Source organism: Scyliorhinus torazame, chromosome 17, assembly GCF_047496885.1.
Source record: "Scyliorhinus torazame isolate Kashiwa2021f chromosome 17, sScyTor2.1, whole genome shotgun sequence".
NCBI classification, from domain to species: Eukaryota; Metazoa; Chordata; class Chondrichthyes; order Carcharhiniformes; family Scyliorhinidae; genus Scyliorhinus; species Scyliorhinus torazame.
Window position 1 is genome coordinate 181,339,709 of NC_092723.1, and position 15,929 is coordinate 181,355,637.

The window sequence follows — 15,929 nt, forward strand, 5'->3', positions numbered from 1 at the left end:
AATTGCTTCACAGCTCCAGGGTCCCAGCTTCGATTCCCAGCTTGGGTCACTGTCTGTGCGGAGTCTACACGTTCTCCCCGTGTCTGAGTGGGTTTCCTCCGGGTGCTCCGGTTTCCTCCCACAGTCCAAAGATGTGCAGGTTAGGTGGATTGGCCATGATAAATTGCCCTTAGTGTTCAAAATTGCCCTTAGTGTTGTGTGGGGTTGCTGGGTTATGGGGATAGGGTGGAGGTGTGGGCTTGGGTAGGGTGCTCTTTCCAAGAGCCGGTGCAGACTCCATGGGCCGAATGGCCTCCTTCTGCACTGTAGAGTTTCCAATCTGTGTTCCTGGTGGCAAGGCTCCTCCTAGGAGAACATGGTTGGAAAATTAGTGCGTAAAGGTTTTTCATTCTCTGGTTCTTCCATTACTTCTCCCTTTTGTTCTTTTTTCTGTGTTTCATATCATCTCACCCTTTCTGCTCACCTGCCAAGGTGACTTGAAGAGCCAGAATCTGGTCTTTTCAAATTGTCTCACCTCTTGTTGGAATTGGAGTTTGGACAATGTGCCACCCAATCTTGTTAACACAAGGAAGCTCGGGGTCAGGTCTGGGTGCGGAAAGTACAGGCCACAACCTAGTTTAATGGTGAGGATATGAAGACAAACCCTGTGGATGGCTTCCTCGATGTATTAATTAATTTATTTGTGCTGATTGTCTGCATGGTTGCTGAGCTACAGTTTTGGATATATTATGATTACCGGTACAAAGTTCGTCATGAATGCATGAACTCACGGCCTCCAATTTCCCCGAAGCAATTCATTTGATTAACTAGCATGATCTTCCATTGCAGCTTTAGCCCTGTGCCGGCAGTGAGCCCATTGGGGAATGTAGAAAAAATGGCTAGCAGCTCAAATTTAAAAGGATGGGCGCAGTGAATAGTAAGTGGCAACAAGTAGGGGCAAATGCTGATGTGTACACATGATGGGCTTATTGGCCTCCTTTTGCACTGTTTTTTAATAATAATCTTTTGTGTCACAAGTAGGCTTATATTATCATTGCAACAAAATTACTGTGAAAAGCTCCTAGTCGCCACATTCCGGCACCTGTTCAGGTACACTGAGGGAGAATGAAGAATGTTCAATTCACCTAACAAGCACGTCTTTCGGGACTTGTGGGAGGAAACCGGAGCACCGAGAGGAAACCCACGCTGACACGGGGAGAACGTGCAGACTCCGCTCAGACAGTGACCCAAGCCGGGAATCAGACCTGGGACCCTGGCGCGGTGAAGCTACAGTGCTAGCCACTGTGCTACCATGTTGCAACAGCTCTGTGATTCTGTGAAACATTGCTGCAGCTTAAGGTTCAAAATGGATTAGGTATGTCAAGGGCTAGGAAGATGCGACAAAAGAAATGCCAGGCACGAACAGAGTAAACGGAAGTCCAAGTTGAAAGCTCGAAGCAGCCGGAAGGAAAGTGGCAAACTGGGGGGAGCAGCTGTGAAAACACTGGCAATGTGAAAATCAGCTAGAATTCAGCTGCCTGAGCCCCAAGCTGTGGATATTGATTACAGTCTTTACGATCATGGTCGTGAGGAAAATCCCAATCATCACATCCCTGTGAGGTTGCGATGCAACATACTCTGATTTATTGTTTTTCTGTTTTGGAGCGGATTCTGACCTGTGGCTGGCTATTTCCTTCCACATGAGCAGCACTGTTCTTTTCCAATTCCTCTGAGCTGGGATCTGATCCAGGTCGGCACTTGTAGATCTGATGAACAGATTAGAATGCTAACTATGCTGTAAAAAATCCAATACAATACGAGTGAACATGCATGGTATTAGGTGTTACTATCCTGTCTGGGGAGATCCCAGAACGGAACCCTGGCTCAAAAGACGGTAACTTTTACTTTTTTAAAGGAAACGTGGAGGAACGGAGTCACAGGACTGGCTAATTAGTTCACACGACACAAAATAAAAATTATTAAACACAAAAAGTTTGATTATAACACAATACGCCTTTACCCACCCCCTCCTTAGCTTCACAAATGTACTCCTGAAACCAAATGGCCGAACTTCCATGGAATTCTCTCACAATTGCCCCAGATGATTGGCACATGAGAGTTTCCAAACTCCACTCCTAAAAAGGCATGCCTTAAAAAATCTTCTTTCAAACAATGCTTTCCTTCAGGTGGGAAGTCCATTCCTGGTTTTCCAAACTACTTTCCAAATCTTCTTTCAAACAAAGCTTTGGCTCCATTTTTAACAAGGAATCCAGCATCCAGGTTTTCCACCTCTTCTTTCAGGTTTCCTTGGTCTTCAATGGTTTTACACAACCTCCGAGCTCCAGCCACTGATTTCCACAATTATTTCAATCCACGTTCCACTAGTTGTAATAAAGTCTCACAAACTTTTAAATCAGCTCAGACATCTTTCAGACTTTTCCCCAGCCAACTTCTCATCTAGGTCTGTCTTTACTGAACAGTCCATTGTTCCAGTACCTTTAACATCAGACATCCTGGAAACTTCGCTTCATTTCTCTCGTTTCCTTAACTAGCTGTTCTTTATACGTTTCCACCATCTGTTTTCTTAACCACTACTCCATAGCATGGTTTTTCTTCTAGCAAAGCTCAGAGAGAAGTTCCCTCTCTAGCCTTCTAAGCCAACTGCATCCAGCAGAGCTGCGAGACCTGCCTCTCTCTCACTGCCTATCTCTAATTGCTATATATCCAACTAAAACTAACCTCAAAAAGTCTTCATACCCAAAAAGTGCCCCCAATTGCTAAGCAATGACTTTAACTTCTCCAAACCTTTACATACTGTTCACGCCGTAACCTCTCTAAGCACAAGGGAAGGACACTTGGAATTGAAACCAAAAACCCCCAAGATGCAATCACCTTTGTCTAGCATTAATCTAACTAGGTTCACCCTTCCTTACACAGAAACACAAAATTAAACCCACTTAAAACTAGATCTTATTTTGACTATATAATACAGATTTAGCTCATCTAAAACTACCTGTTTTCCTGACACATGTCTTACCTGAGTTGTTTCACCTTTTTCAATAGATGTTTCTCCCCAAAGTGCTTCATGTATCATACATCACTTATATTTTTAAAAATATGCTTATTAAAATGTTTCCGTACGAAACAAAACCACCGAAACAATCAAACATAAATACACTCTAAACGAGAGAAATAAAAAAAGGTAAAAACACGTATTAACTTTAACACAAAACGTAAACTAAATCCCCTAACAGCTGACAGTGACTAACCCCCGAAGAAAAGGAAATGAATGGCTGCCATCACCGGTGGAACCCCTCCACCGACCCCGATGGTGTACTTGACCTTCTCCAGATGTAGAAAAGACATGAGGTCACCCAGCCAAGCCGAGGCACTGTAGGCGATGTAGAAGACCCCCACCCAAGCAAAACTCGCCTCCAGGCAAGGGCATCCACCTTCACCCCCGAATGAATCACCGCAAATCAGACAACCCAAATATGGCCACCAGCGGACATGGGTCCAAATCTACACCGAGTATCTCTGACATGGTGTTGAAGAAAGAGGCCCAGAGGCTTATCAACTTGGGTCAGGACTAGAACATATGTGTATGAAAAAAATGAAATGAAATGAAAAAGAAATGAAAGTTAATGAAGTTACTGTGAAAAGCTCCGAGTCGCCACATTCCGGCGCCTGTTCGGGGGGGCTGGTACGGGAATTGAACCGTGCTGCTGGCCTGCCTTGGTCTGCTTTAAAAGCCAGCAATTTAGCCCAGTGTGCTAAACCACCACGTCAGAGTTTAAGCTTTTAAGGTGAGCAAATATCCTTGATCTTTTCATTGGGCCATTCAAAAGCCTAATGTTCCAGGTGACTAAACAAATTGGCGGCCCCCCTCCCCCCCACACCTACACCCACCCAATCCGAAGTCAGCCATTTCCACTAAGAGAGGTTACCCAAAGGATACTGAAAAGATACAGTGAACAGGTCCATCCAAGGTGGCCACCCAACCAAATCAAAAGACTGGCCAAAGAGAAATCTGTAGAGACCATCAGCAAACTACCCCCACCCCTCCCCCAATGGCCTTGAATAAAACTACACACAAATAGAGGCACGGCAAGCACATAATATTAAAATCCACTGCTAACCAATCTAAACAAAAGAAAACGTCTAAGCTCATAATCTGAAAAAAACTATTATGAGTTGCAGCCAACCCTTCAAAACCACTCCTGTTAACTAACTCTTAGGTTAGCAGGGAGGCTCCCAAAAGGAGATAAGAAAAATTGTTACATACAAAACAAATCCCCTAAAACTTGTGCTCCGAAACGGAGCTGTATATTACCATAACAAACAGAATCCCACACAGAACTAAACCCCAAATCTAAACAAGAACCATTAAAATTCAACCCCAACAAGAACAAGAAAATACAAGAATATGAAACCCTAACAATGCAAAAATTCAACATGCCCTTCATGAGAATCAAATACTCAATTACACTGCGCCGAACTTATGCTTTTAACGAAAAGTCCACCTCCCGCGGTGCATCCTTTCCTTCGAAAGTGACCCTAAGCCGAGGAGGGTAGATCACACCGAACCAGACTCCACTTTTATACAGGGCGGCCTAGACTCTATTAAACGCAGCCCTCTTCTCCAGCTCTGCACCCACGTCTTGATAGAACCTAATGGTGTGGATTACCCACTTAAAGTCACGGTGTTCCTTTGCCCACCTTCGAACATTCTCTTTTCTCCTTGGAGCTGTGAAACCTCAGTCACCCCACTTGGAGGATGAGGCCTCGGCCGGAGGGTATGATGGGCTTGGTCCAACTCAGGAGGGGCTCTAAATCCACATTTCTTCACCTTCAACCTTTTCCAGCTTTCTCTTGCCTGTGACTTCTTTCTGATCTGCATTTTTTTCCATCTCTCCAACCAGTGACCCAATTTGAGGCTGGAAAGTTGCTACTGTGAAAGTCATTGACCCAAACCAAAGTGGCACTCTCCTTTATGTTTGCGTGTGGACATCGCCTCAAGTTATTTTGCTCCTTCCACTTTTGTCCATCTTCCCAGGGTATGCATCAACTGTGGCTAAGGTTGCAGGTAAGCAAATCATCTCTACTCTTGAGCGAAGCATGAAATGGTGCATGGGAGCAGACTATTAATGTGTTTGCCTATGTAATCTGATTCTCCTCATCAGGAACCACTGATCTACAATCTGCATCTTCATAGGGCAGGGGAGTGGGCCAAGGTAGGGTGCTCTCTCAGAGGGTCGGTGCAGACTCGATGGGTCGAAGAGCCTCCTTCTGCACTGTAGGAATTCTATGTTCCATCTCTTCTCTCATCTTGGTCAAGGCATGAACACCCCCTATTTAATGTGCCACCATTCTACTATCTTTTTTCTTTTCTTCATAACATTAAAGACCATGCATTTCAATGGTATGTTTCAGTAGGTACAATGATACATGTACATTAATATCAGAAAAAAAAAGAAAAAAACTGGAAAAAATGAAACAAAAATAAATTGTTGAGTCCACGCCGGAATCGTCAACTTGCCCATTCGCTCCTAACATTCTGCCTGACCTTCTGAGTGTTTCCAGCATCTTTTGCTTCAATATCAAAAAAATGAGCACAAGCTATTTGCATTATTTTTATGGTCCTGCTTGCAGGTACGCGATACTACCTACCAACAGCATTCCTGGTCAATAAGTTGGTTTTGTCATTAGTTATATTTCTTTCTGCTCATTGTCCCACACATGCAAAATATCCCACTGTTGCTGCCCACATCCAATCAAATTTATTCAATCTTGCACCCAGCACCAGCAAGAATAATTATTTAATAGAGAGGGGAATGAGGGCCTAATTTATGTCTCAATATAGCTTTCATAATCGTGGGTCATAAAATAAATCATTTGTTCGTGAGATGTGGGAGACACTGATAAGGCATTATCGTATGCTTTAAGGTTAAATATTACATGATTGGTTCGAAGACTCAGTATCGCATTTCTAATACAATTTTTTAGGTCACTTACAGCTGGGAGGATGTGTGACTGCTAGCTGCTGACTCATCCAAAACTAAGAACTGCTGGGAACTGAAGCTAACGTCACTCTCAGAGACAGACAGCTCTATGCCAAATTCTGAAAGGTCAACATCACAAAACTCTTCTTCACTAGTAGTATCCTCCTGAAACTCAAGTCAACAAGTTGCAGCAAATATTATAGCAGGGGCTTCTTACATCCGTGACAAACTTCACAATGTTCTATTGTTTAAAATGTATATTGTGATCGTACCTCCAGTCGACTTTCTCTCATAGTGCTGTCTTCTACTGTAGACAGTTCTGAAATATGAACATAATAATGGATTTAACTAACTTTGTCAACAACCTTAAGTGAAAAAGATTCTGGTCCAAACACATCAAAAAAAAAAATCACACTGCGTCCCTGACTGTCTAGTGCGTTAGCTCAGTTTCAATTCCCAATCAATGCTGAGTAGAGTAGGTAAGGTGTAACTGGCTCAGTAGCCATGAGGGGTTAAAAAGAGAGTTCTCCTCCAGATGGCTTTACTGACTGATGCTGGAAAATGTAAGTGTGCAGATATCTCAGGAGAACAGGATAAGGCTTGGAGATGCCATCTATTATTGAAAACCTGCTGCGCTCACTGTCGAACCTCACAGTTAAAGATTGGCCAGTTAATGGAGGTGTCCTGAATGATCATATCTCAGTGTTTTCAACAGAAGATGTGCCCTCTCTTGGAAAACAAGTCTTGAAAAGTTGTAAACCTCTATCTAATTGGTACTCCTGTAACTCTGATAGTCCAATATTTGCTGCAAAATCAAATCCCAAGCTTTGTTCACCAGAAAAAAAAGCGAAGGGCAGATTTTGTCTTTATTACGGCAAGGAATAAGAGTGTCCGAGAGTGTCTGAGGTGTAATACTTGTTAAGAATAAAGTTCTATTCACTGTGCTTTGGCTTAACCCAAAGGTCACAAGAGAAATCTCGCAGTATGACTATAGTATTTTATTTTTCTCATCTGTCATGTTTATTGCTACAGAGACATGCTGACGGTTTTGTCCTAATTTATGTCAAGTTCTGGGCATTCTTCTGTGTTATGTCAGCCCGACTTATTAGAAACTGGATTGTAATTTCTCAGAAACATTTCATTCGGAACCTTTATAGCGGACCTGGCCAAGGGCAGTTTGAGAAACCATCGGAAGTCTCAGTTACCCATGCTTCTTTTAGGTTGACTGCTGAAATTAAATACAGGAAAGCACACAATAAACAACAGCCATTCAAGTTAGAAAAGTGTGTTCCTTTCATAACACTGTGAACTCCACTCTTGATAATTCATCTAAAATAACTGAGTGGTACTTCAATACTTCTACCCATCTCATTGTCATCTCTACTCAACTGTGGGTGACCGCTCACTAGATAGACAACCACGTCTAACCACAGTAACACAGAAAACCCAAGAATATTTCAACATCTTAGCTTATACTTGTCCCTGTAGTCTTTTATCCCGTTCTCATCCAAAAACCGTGCCACATTTATATCACGGTAGCACAGTGTTTAGCACTGTTGCTTCACAGCGCCAGGAACCCAGGTTCGTTTCCCGCTCGGGTCACTGTCTATGTGGAGTCTGCTCGTTCTCCCCGTGTCTGCGTGGGTTTCCTACCACAAGTCCTGATAGATGTGCTTGTTAAGTGAATTGGACATTCTGAATTCTCCCTCCGTGTGCCCGAACAGGAGCCGGAATGTGGCGACTAGGGGCTTTTCCAGTAACTTCATTGCAGTGTTAATGTAAGTCTACTTGTGACAATAAAGATTATTATAATTGTCATATGCTTTTGTAGGCTCAAAACACAGCTGTATAGGTGATAAGTTGCTTGAGAAAGTTTCAGTTTTCAATTACTATAGTATATACATGAACATTTCATATGCATTGAAGAGCAAGTTCATATCACACATAAAGGAACATATTTCGCTTTAAATAACGTTACTGATAAATGGCAGCTTGTGCTATTAGGAGGCTAGATATCTGGACTGTGGTAAGGGGAAAGCCCAAAGTGTCAATATTGTGATATTTAGATAATCATTGATTACTGTAAATTCAGTATGTTATGTCATTCTTAAATTGAAGGTATGGGGGGCTGATGGTAATAGTGGAATTGAGCAACTTCTGCTGAGAATAGAAGGGGGTATGAAGGTCAAGGATACAGATAAAGATGGTACATTAGAGTAATTCCTATTTTCAAAATTTGTATCATTGATATTGTAGAAAGTAACATGAAAACTGAAGAAAGGTACAAATCTTACAGCAGTAACTCACCTAATTGTTCATTCTCCGTAATGCCATGCTGTGCTTCTACAAGTGGTTCAATCCTTGTACACAGTGAAAGATAACTGCAACCATTATCCAAGCACTATAGAAACACGGATTAGAATGTCATGGCATTAGTAAGCATGACATTGTTTGCTATACATAAATTGTTTTTGATCGCATAAAAATATAGCACTACTTTTTCCGTAACAAACCAAAATTAATTTCAGTTTGATCAGGCTGATGTCTGACATGTGCAGAAACTCCGCACCATGCTTAAGAGGGTCTTACAAACCAATATACTGATAAATCTATTCAGGCAGAGTCTTGTTTGCCTGAAATGGGCTGCACACTTTCTGATCCCAGAGACACAGCACACTTTGTTAAATTCAGAGACTTTAAGCAGTTTGGCATCAGCTACAACAATGGCATCAATCTAACTAAATGGAAAATTGTCCAGTTACTTCATGGCAATGAAAAGCAGGAGAAATCAAAATCGGCCATTTCCCGCTACTCTAGATCATCAGTGATTGATGGGGTCATCAATAGGGGCTGGTTTAGCTCACTGGGCTAAATCGCTGGCTTTTAAAGCAGACCAAGGCAGGCCAGCAGCACGGTTCAATTCCCATACCAGCCTCCCTGAACAGGTGCCGGAATGTGGCGACTAGGGGCTTTTCACAGTAACTCCATTGAAGCCTACTCGTGACAATAAGCGATTTTCATTTCATTTCATTTCAATAGGATTATCAAGCGACACTTACTGACGATAGTGCTTGAGAAGCCCATTCTGCTTTTTATTACAGCCTAGGTTCAAACAAAGGCAAAAAAGAGCTGACTCCCAGAAGTGAGATGAGCGACTGCCCTTGACATCAAGGCAGCATTTGACCAAGTGTGATATCAAGGAGGCTTAGCAAAAGTAAAGTCAATCAGGGGGAAATTCTCTACAAGTTGGAGTCATAGACCTAGCACAAAGGAAGATTGTTGGAAGCTAACCATCTCCGTCCTACTGCATCACTGCAAGAGTTCCAGGGTAGTGCCAAAACTGTGGCTACAAAAGTAGGTAATTGGCTGCGAATTCTGTGGTGATTAAACTCACCTCCTGACTCCCCCCCAAAGGAACAAGTGAGGAATGCAATGGAATATTTTCCACTTACCTGGATGAGTAAAGCTCGAACACCACTCAAGAAGCTTGATCGACATCATCCCGAAAAAAATCAGTCTGCTTGATTAGCAGCTTATTCACCACCTTAAACTGTCACTCCCTTCACCATTAACATGCCATGGCAGCAATGTGTACCATCTACAAGATGCACTGATTCACCAGAACCTTTGTAGAAACCAACTATTTTCTAATACACCCGATAGGTAAAAGATGGCTATTTAGCGTAAAATATGAAGCCCCAGTTTTAAATACCCATTTTAAATTCACTCATAACCTCAGGTCATCTCAAAACACATAGCTTCAATAGACACAAAACAGCATAATTCACTTTTACCGAGCTCCATTGTTCTCGCAAATACATTTGCAAGACAGTGTAACATTAAAACATAAGCCGTACCAGATATCAATCCAAGGACAGGGCAGGCACTATAGCAACATTAAGGCGCTATTGTCTACAATGTGGCTAACAGCTAAGTCAGCAGAAGTCCAGTTTAAACTGGTCGTGATAACAGCACAGAATTGCATTCCATAACATGCACGTATTCAGACATGAAACAGTTGAAGCTAATGTTGCACATTAAAGATTGACAGCTAACCGTCAAATCAAACTCATTTGATTCTAACCCAAACCAATTAGGATGACTTAGAGATGCAGATAGATGGCTAAAGATTGATATGATTTCTTATAACCGTGAAGGTCCGTACGGCCATCTTTATCCGGATCATTCTATAATTTGGTCTAAACTATTCGCTATCTCTATTTTTCACTTTTCCACTCTAACTCTTGAAGTAAATGCAAGCTGTTGCGCCGTAAGCAAGAAACCATTTCTGTATTATTTTAAAAGTTAAATTGTGTACAAGTTGCTTCTCTTTAAGTCCTTTTTGCTAGCCGGGCTTATTAGAGAATATAAAATCTTAATACAAGTGACTCTCAATTGTAATCAAATAGAGGCAATAAACGATTCTTGTTTGCATCCGAGAAGCTTTAACTCAAATTTCTACTGAGTTTTAGTTCCTCACTAATTCCGCACGGTAGATCTCTTATAACCTTTCAAACTCGTGACTTCTACCAACTGGAGGAGCAAGGGTAGCAGATGCTTTGGAACACCGCCACCTGCAAGAAGTTCTTCATTGCACACAATTCTGACTTGGAAATATTTTGTCCTTCCATTGCTGTCACCGGATCAAAATCCTGGGATTGCCTTCCTAACAGCACTGTGGATGGACCTACACCACATGGGAGTGCAGCAGTTCAAGGGAAGTGGTAGTAAGTCACCCGTAAGAGCAATTAGGGATGGACAATAAATGCTCATAGTGACACCCTTATCCTATGAGCAAAAGAAAATTGAGTTTTGTTGGGGATTTTTGTCATTCCCAGGCAAGTCTGTTGGAGCATCAGCGTATGTATAATCTAACTTATGTAAAAGATCTTTGTTACTCACTATGGTGCCTATGAGGAACAATTACTTAATTTCGGTATCATAGAGGTGCAAATAACCACACAAATTATCAGAGAAAAGTGACATAGAGAAAGTGAGAAAATAGCAAACAACGTTCCTTTCAAATTGAAGCATTTTATGAAATTTGTTTTCTCAACTAAATATCCTACCTCAGCTAAATACTTTTGTGCTGAATCCTTTTTTATTGCTTCCACCTGCTCTTTAGAATGCTCTGCATTTTCACAATGTTTTATGCGTTCGGTTTCCACCTGTCCTGAATTTTCCTCATCAAGATGTACTGCCTTTTCCTCAATTTTCTCTGGGAGGACATTCTTTATGTCATTATTCCTTCCGTCCTCAACTACTGGTCCAACCAATACTTCTCCCTCTTCCTTGTATTTATATTCCATTTGCAGGGATTGCTGCCGAATTTCTTGTTGGGGTATTTCGCTTTCTTGTTCCTCATCATTGGCAATCTCAGCCTCCACCTCCACAGCCTATGGAATAAAGTATTTACTGTACACAGTAAATTAAAAGGGCTGTACATACAACATAATTTTTACTCTCATGTATAACTGGGAAGCAAATTTAAGTGAACAGAAAATGAAAATCCAAAGTAATTTCCTATAGACCATTATATTCACATCTAATCTCTGACTAACTTAATCTGCAGGTTTCTCCAAGGAAATTTTTCATTTCGAATATTTGCACACCTTAATACAAGGGATTGTGGTGACCAAAGGAAGTTTTCTCAATTTGTGTCAACAATGAATATTCCCAGGTAAGGAATAGCAGCGGCACGATGGCACAGTGGTTAGCACTGCTGCCTCACAGCGCCAGGGACCCGGGTTCAATTCTGGCTTCGGATGACGGTCTTTGTGGAGTTTGCACATTCTCTCCGTGTCTGCGTTGGTTTCCTCCGGGAGCTCTGGTTTCCTCCCAGTCCAAAGTGCAGGTTAGGTGGATTAGCCATGATAAATTGCCCCCTAGTGTCCAAAGATATACAGGGGGCTAGGACGGGGGATGGGCCTATGGTGCTCTATGATGTTTGGTGATGGGCCGAATGGCCTCCTTCTGCACTCAAAAGATGAAAAGTTGAGTGCCATGATGCAGTTTTCTGCGCTAATTTCGCAAACTACAACTCTTTTTGTCACTAAATCTTATCAATGCTCAATAAACAAGAGGCTCGCCCATTAATAGCATTACAAATATGTCTGACAGCACCCTTTCTGAAGGAGGTCTCAAAAACAGCTACCACCCCAGTAAAAAGATACTTTAGATTTTCAAATTCATTCCTTGCTGGACTATGAACTCACTTAAAAAATCATTCATCTAATCTTGATAACAATGTTTTATTATTAGAGTTAATTCTGAATAGTCTTGACCATCTCATGTCCTTGGTATGGTCTACATATTACAAACTCATTATTTAAACATTCAATTAACAGAATCCATTCCCATGAGAATAGGGGAACAGAAGGAGAGAATGGTATTGGGGCTAGTCCAAGGGATGTCTGAAAACAAGTGTATCAAATCTTAAGTAACTGAATATTTCACTTTAAAATTTAGTTGTGGAACAACAGCCTGTTGGACACCACGTAGGGACTCAGATCATACAATACATCTAATCCCTTCAGTGCAGGAGTGGGCCATTTGGCCCAGCAAGTCTGCATCGACCCTCCAAAAGAGTTGCCTACCTAGACTCTATTCCCGTAACCCAGCTACCCTTTAGGGCACTAAGGGGCAATTTAGCGTGGCCAATCACCTAACCTGCACATCTTTGGACTGTGGGAGGAAACCGGAGCACCCGGAGGAAACCCACGCAGGAACAAGGAGAATGTCTAAATTCCAGTCACCCGAGGCTGGAATTGAACCCCGGTCCCTAGCACTTGTGAGTCAGCAGTGCTAACCACTGTGCCACCATGCTGCCCTCAGATGAGCCAACTTGCCCACTATTAGACTATTTTGCTGGTGTTACTCAATAGAAATAAATATTTTTTTTAAAAAAAATCTTCAGACTTAGATCTTTGACTATCTGTGTCACTGATGGTTGAAACTGAACCAGTAAAATATGTTTCACACCATCATATTGAGGGATCCTGTCCCATAAATCTAAAGTATTAATTTATTTTGAAGAAAAAGAGAAATTATCCGAGTGTGAGCAACTTTCCATTGCTGGCCTGCATTTGGAACAGCAATATTCATTATAGGAGAAGCAAAGATTTTCTCCAAAGTAATTCTATAAAGCTTATCCACTTTGGGTGGAGCATGGAGCCGCATTTGGCATCTACGTTTTGCACTGAATGGGTCAGGAACCAAGAACCCAGAGAATGACAGTGTTTGAAGTTTGACGCTGTCGGTTCCAAGCGGAATCTGGAAAATGAATTGCAGAAGAATTGAAATAAAAGTAGAAAATGCCGGATAAACTCAGGTCTGGCAGCATCTGTGGAAAGAGAAAGACAACGGTAACGGTTCGAGTCTATTGACCGTCCTACAGAACAGACTTTGTTATATCATGGTTCATCGTTGACTTTAATTTAAAATGGCAGTGGATAATTCCTTTGTAAAATGGAGCCACAAGGGAATTGCTAAATAAAAGAGTTACGGCAACATGAAAAGTGGCATTGCTCAGATCATTATGAAGTATGAAATATTTCCTATGAAATATGGGTGCAATCAAACCATCTGATGGTGGGGAATTGGCCAGAGAATGGTCAGGTTCTGATAAGAAAGGATCTGAAATATCCAATTCCTCAACTATTTCGTCCAACTGCTTAATGGAGGTGAGAAACTGGAAAGAAGATTGCCTAAACGTTCAGCAAGGACAGCAAAACTAGCTCAGCTGAGTATCACCCGTTGCTTTTACAGGTATGCTCAGAGACAGGTCGGGGGAACAGCTGCCATCAAGAACACTGGGGATCCAGCTGAGAGGCATGTGAATTGATACAATCCACAACTTTCATATTCGCACTCATCAGCTAGAAGACCTGTCCATAGTGCTTGAATGAGAAGCGCACAAAAAATTCCCATATGTAAGGAATTGGCAGCCAAAGAATGACTTTGCGTCATTGTCAGAACGTGGAAGAAATCAATGGAAAAATACATTTCTTGAAAGATAAATGGCTATCACATGAGGAAAATGGTGTTCCTTTCAACAACAAACTTTGTGTGAAGCCAAGGAGGAACAGCAACAATGATAAGACTTCAGAACTTAATGGCCATTTTAATAGGAATGCTACGAGTTACCCAGGAAGACAAGGATGATAGTTCAAGAATGTAAGATTTTCCAATGGTTCTACCTGTCATGTTATCAGAATTAGGCACAATCACCCATGCTGGGAGTGATAGATAACCCTGCAATACTCAAGACCGTTCCCTCTGATTTTGGAACCCGTATATATAATTTTTTGATCATGTTCATCTTTTATTGAACTTGAAATAATCTCACTCTACACGGAATGATGCCATAAATAATGTTAGTCTGCCTGGTACAGGCAAAGTTTGTGTTCCCTCTAAATCGTACTGGTAACATGCATCCTGGTAATTATAAAGTTGAAAAGCAAGGGAGAAAGAACATTTATATCCTTTTGCAACCTCAGGATGTCCAAGAGTGTTTGGCAGCAAATTAAATGTTTGAAGTCTAGTCATTATTGCAATGCAGGAAACACGGCAGTCAATTTGCACAAAGCAAGCTCCCATTAACAGCAACCTGATAACGACCAAATAATGTGTTAAGTGATGTTGGTCAAGGGATAGACATTGGAGAGGACATCAAGAAGAACTCTGCAAAGTAGTGCCATGGGTTTGTTTAGGTTGACCTGTGAGAGATGGTTTAAAGTCTCATCGGAAAGCTGGCACACCTGGGTGGCACAGCGGTTAGCACTGCTGCCTCACAATACCAGGGGCCCAGGTTCAATTCTGACCTCGGTGACCGCCTGCGTGGAGTTTGCACATTCTCTCCGTGTCAGTGTGGGTTCCCTCCGGGTGCTCTGGTTTCCTCCCGCAGTCCAAAGATGTGCAGGTTAGGTGGATTGGTCATGCCTAGTTGCCCCTAAGTGTCCAAAGGTTAGGTGGGGTTACAGGAATAGGGTAGAGATAGGGTCTGTGTAGGGTGGTCTTTCAAATGGTCGGTGCAGACTCGATGGGCCGAATGGCCCCCTTCTGCACTGTAGTGATTCTATGATTCCAACGGCGCAGCAATTCCTCAGTACTGGACTGGAGCGTCAGCCTGGATAGTGCTTTCAAGTCTTCTAGAGTAGCATTTGAAACCACAAAGTGGTGAGAGTGTCACCAACTGAGCTGCAGCTGGCATTGAGTTATCGCAAACTTTTCAATTGGATATAGGGAGAAGAGATGATATTTTAGAGAAGTTTCGTCTTAAGGTGTACGCCATGCAACACTGTACGTGAAAAGACTATGGGGAAAGGGTACAGCAGAGTGTCCTTTATTTATTTATGTTATATATTATGTTAAATCACCCGAAATCACATTTAACAATAGACATAATTATATGTATTGTAGTTACCATATGTTATAATTAAAATACATTAATATAAATAGTTTTAGATAAATCTGCAGGTTACTGATATATTCACTGGAGTTACCTTCTAATTCCTGCCATCGTATGTTGAAAAACAAAGTAAAATGTTTGTAATTCCCTCAACTTGTATTTGAATTTCTTTTTGGTGGACTTGATTTGACATACAAGGTGAAACATGGGGAGAGGGGGGAAACTCAAATTCTCCAGGTAATTTTTCTTTTGGTGATTATATTCTAGGTGAGTGACATAGATGCTGACTAATTAAACACTGACCCACTTCAGCATCAAAAACACACAAGAGAGAAGCTATTGGCCAACAGCAGAATAATGTTTCCTTAACTCGTCTCCAAAAATGTACTTCAGTCCCAATTTCAGAAATGTATTTATTGCTGTGCCAATCTTTTTATTTTTTATTTTTGAAACACTTTATAAAAAAATATTTTATTAAGGTATTTGAAAATTTTTATATCAGTGATATAAAGAATGACATTAACATGGTAAAATAAACA

General features: G+C 41.5%; 1 protein-coding gene across 1 annotated transcript in view; it reads right to left on the minus strand.

The window, feature by feature from the left end:
- Positions 1–15,929, minus strand: part of brd8a (bromodomain containing 8a) — a 104,715-nt gene that overhangs the window by 22,418 nt on the left and 66,368 nt on the right. The window contains exons 22-26 of the mRNA XM_072481771.1: positions 11,051–11,377; positions 8,289–8,382; positions 6,254–6,300; positions 5,995–6,146; positions 1,656–1,745 (exon numbers count right to left, since the gene is read on the minus strand). Of these exons, the coding sequence (XP_072337872.1) occupies positions 1,656–1,745; positions 5,995–6,146; positions 6,254–6,300; positions 8,289–8,382; positions 11,051–11,377 (710 nt within the window). The remainder of the gene's footprint in view (positions 1–1,655; positions 1,746–5,994; positions 6,147–6,253; positions 6,301–8,288; positions 8,383–11,050; positions 11,378–15,929) is intronic.